This window comes from Asparagus officinalis, chromosome 1 (assembly GCF_001876935.1).
Source record: "Asparagus officinalis chromosome 1, Aspof.V1, whole genome shotgun sequence".
Lineage (NCBI taxonomy): Eukaryota > Viridiplantae > Streptophyta > Magnoliopsida > Asparagales > Asparagaceae > Asparagus > Asparagus officinalis.
Genome location: NC_033794.1, coordinates 124,500,781 through 124,502,925, shown reverse-complemented (window position 1 = coordinate 124,502,925; position 2,145 = coordinate 124,500,781). Strand labels below are relative to the sequence as shown.

Genomic DNA, 2,145 nt, shown 5'->3' with positions numbered 1-2,145 from the left:
AGAAGTTGCTATGTTCAAAATTTATTTTGCAAAAGCCTTTGATTCCATAGATTGGTTTTTCCTTGTTGACCTGTTATAAGCTAGAGGGTTTGGTTGCAAATGGTGTTCTTGGATCTCTAATATTATATCATCTTCCAATTGTTCTGTTCTTGTCAATGGCTCACCATCTAAATTCTTTTCTTGTAAACGTGGTCTCAAACAAGGTGATCCTCTTTCTCCTATGTTATTCAATGTTGCCGTTGATGTCTTGCATAAAATGATCATGAATAATGTTGAAGAGGGTCTTTTATCGCCTCTTGGACTTCGGGAACCTCTCAAGCATTTAAGAATACTTCAATTTGCCGATGACACACTTCTCTTTGTTAGAAGCTCTTCAAAGGATATTTCCATTCTTAAAGCTATTCTTTATCTCTTTGAGGACATTTCTGGCTTGAGCATTAATTATTCAAAATCATCTCTTATATACTTTGGAAGGTTTTCTTATAAAGCACATAATCTTGCATCTTCTCTGGATTGTAAAGTTGAACATTTACCTATCAAATATCTTGGCCTACCTCTCAAGTATGGCAAACTTTCAAAATCAGACTGGCAACCCTTGTTGGATAATCTCTTTAGAAAGTTAGCATCCTGGAAGAAAAACACTTTGTCTTATGGAGGAAGGCTAACTCTTCTGAATTCAGTTCTCACATCAGTCCCTCTGTATTTTTTATCTTTCTATAAGCTACCAAAATGGCTTGTCAAAGAAATGGACAAAGTCAGGAAATACTAACAAAAACCATCAAATGTCTAGTAAATTGGAAAAAGGTTTGTTTAAGTAAAGAAGAGGGCGGTTTAGGTGTCAAGGACATTAACTTGTTCAATGACTCCTTATTATCTAAATGGTTATGGAAATATCTTGATAAAAACTCATCAACAGGTCTCTTTATCCGCAAACTATATGGCATTGAGGGTTCTTTGTTGCAATCCAGGAAATACAATGCATCAAATTCACATTTTTGGAATGCTGTTTTATCCTTCAAGGATGCTTTTCTCCATAACGTCAAGTGGTCAATTGGCTCTGGAGATAATGTCAGATTCTGGGAAGATAAGTGGATAGGGTATAATACCCTTGCTAGTATTTTTCCTGAATCCTATAGATTAGCCCTCTCCTCTAATGTCTCTGTCAAAAGTCAAGGAAATTTCTATGATAATAAATGGCAATGGCACTTGTTGATGAGAAGAAGTATCTCTCCTGAAGCTCAAGCAGAAAAAATGAGTATTCTCAATCTTATTAATAACTCAGACATATCTCAAACCTATGATCAACCTCTTTGGACTCTTACTTCTAACATGCAGTTCTCTGTAAAGTCCTTTTACAGTTTTCTAAATCAAAGAGGAATAACCAGCCCACTATACAAAGTTATCTGGAATCCTATTGTTCCCTCCAAAGTTCGTTTCTTTCTTTGGCTTCTTACAAAGAACAAATTGCATACAAAAGATGTTTTACATCTAAAAGGGTGGACTGGTGACTTAACTTGCTCTTTTTGTGGTTTGGAACCAGAGTGCAGAGATCATTTATTTCTTTCATGTCCTATAACCATGCAAGTTTGGGATCATTTCAGGAAATACTTCTTACCATTCAATTGGTCATTTGCCTTGGATGAACTCTTGCTCTGTCTTGAAATTTTACATGAGCCTAAAAAGGGCTTCTTTGGCGTTCTATTCTTGCTTCAGTTTGTTGGAATTTATGGTTAACAAGAAACAAATGCATTTTTGATCAAGCTCAATTCTCCTTTAAATCTATTATTAATTCTTCAATTTCTGCCCTGTATGATTGGGCAGGCTCTGCAAGAGGATCGGCATCACAGAAGCTTAAAGTCAAATTGGAGGAAAAACCGATACCAAGAAGCATATGATATTTCAGAAGTGTTGTGACTGAGATCTGTTTTGGGAGCTTTTGTATTAGATATACTCTTTGATCTTTTCTTTTGTGCTATTGGGTTATAGAAAGTTTAGTTTCTCTTTACTACATATATGGCTGGCTTTTGTTCTTTCCTATATCTGTGTCTACGGTGAATGACGGCAAGGCCCTCTCTTCACCTTCATGGATGTTTAAAAGAAGAAAGTCATATATCACTTGTTTTGAGAAACTACTTTTTCTATCCT

The 2,145-nt window shown here is 35.6% G+C and overlaps 1 protein-coding gene across 1 annotated transcript; it reads left to right on the top strand.

Annotated features, from left to right (window-relative positions):
* LOC109841134 lies at nucleotides 221–1,895 on the top strand. The gene is made up of 4 exons (XM_020410009.1): nucleotides 221–618; nucleotides 722–804; nucleotides 917–1,729; nucleotides 1,822–1,895. The coding sequence occupies exons 1-4, from the start codon at nucleotides 221–223 to the stop codon at nucleotides 1,893–1,895; spliced, it is 1,368 nt and encodes a 455-aa protein (XP_020265598.1).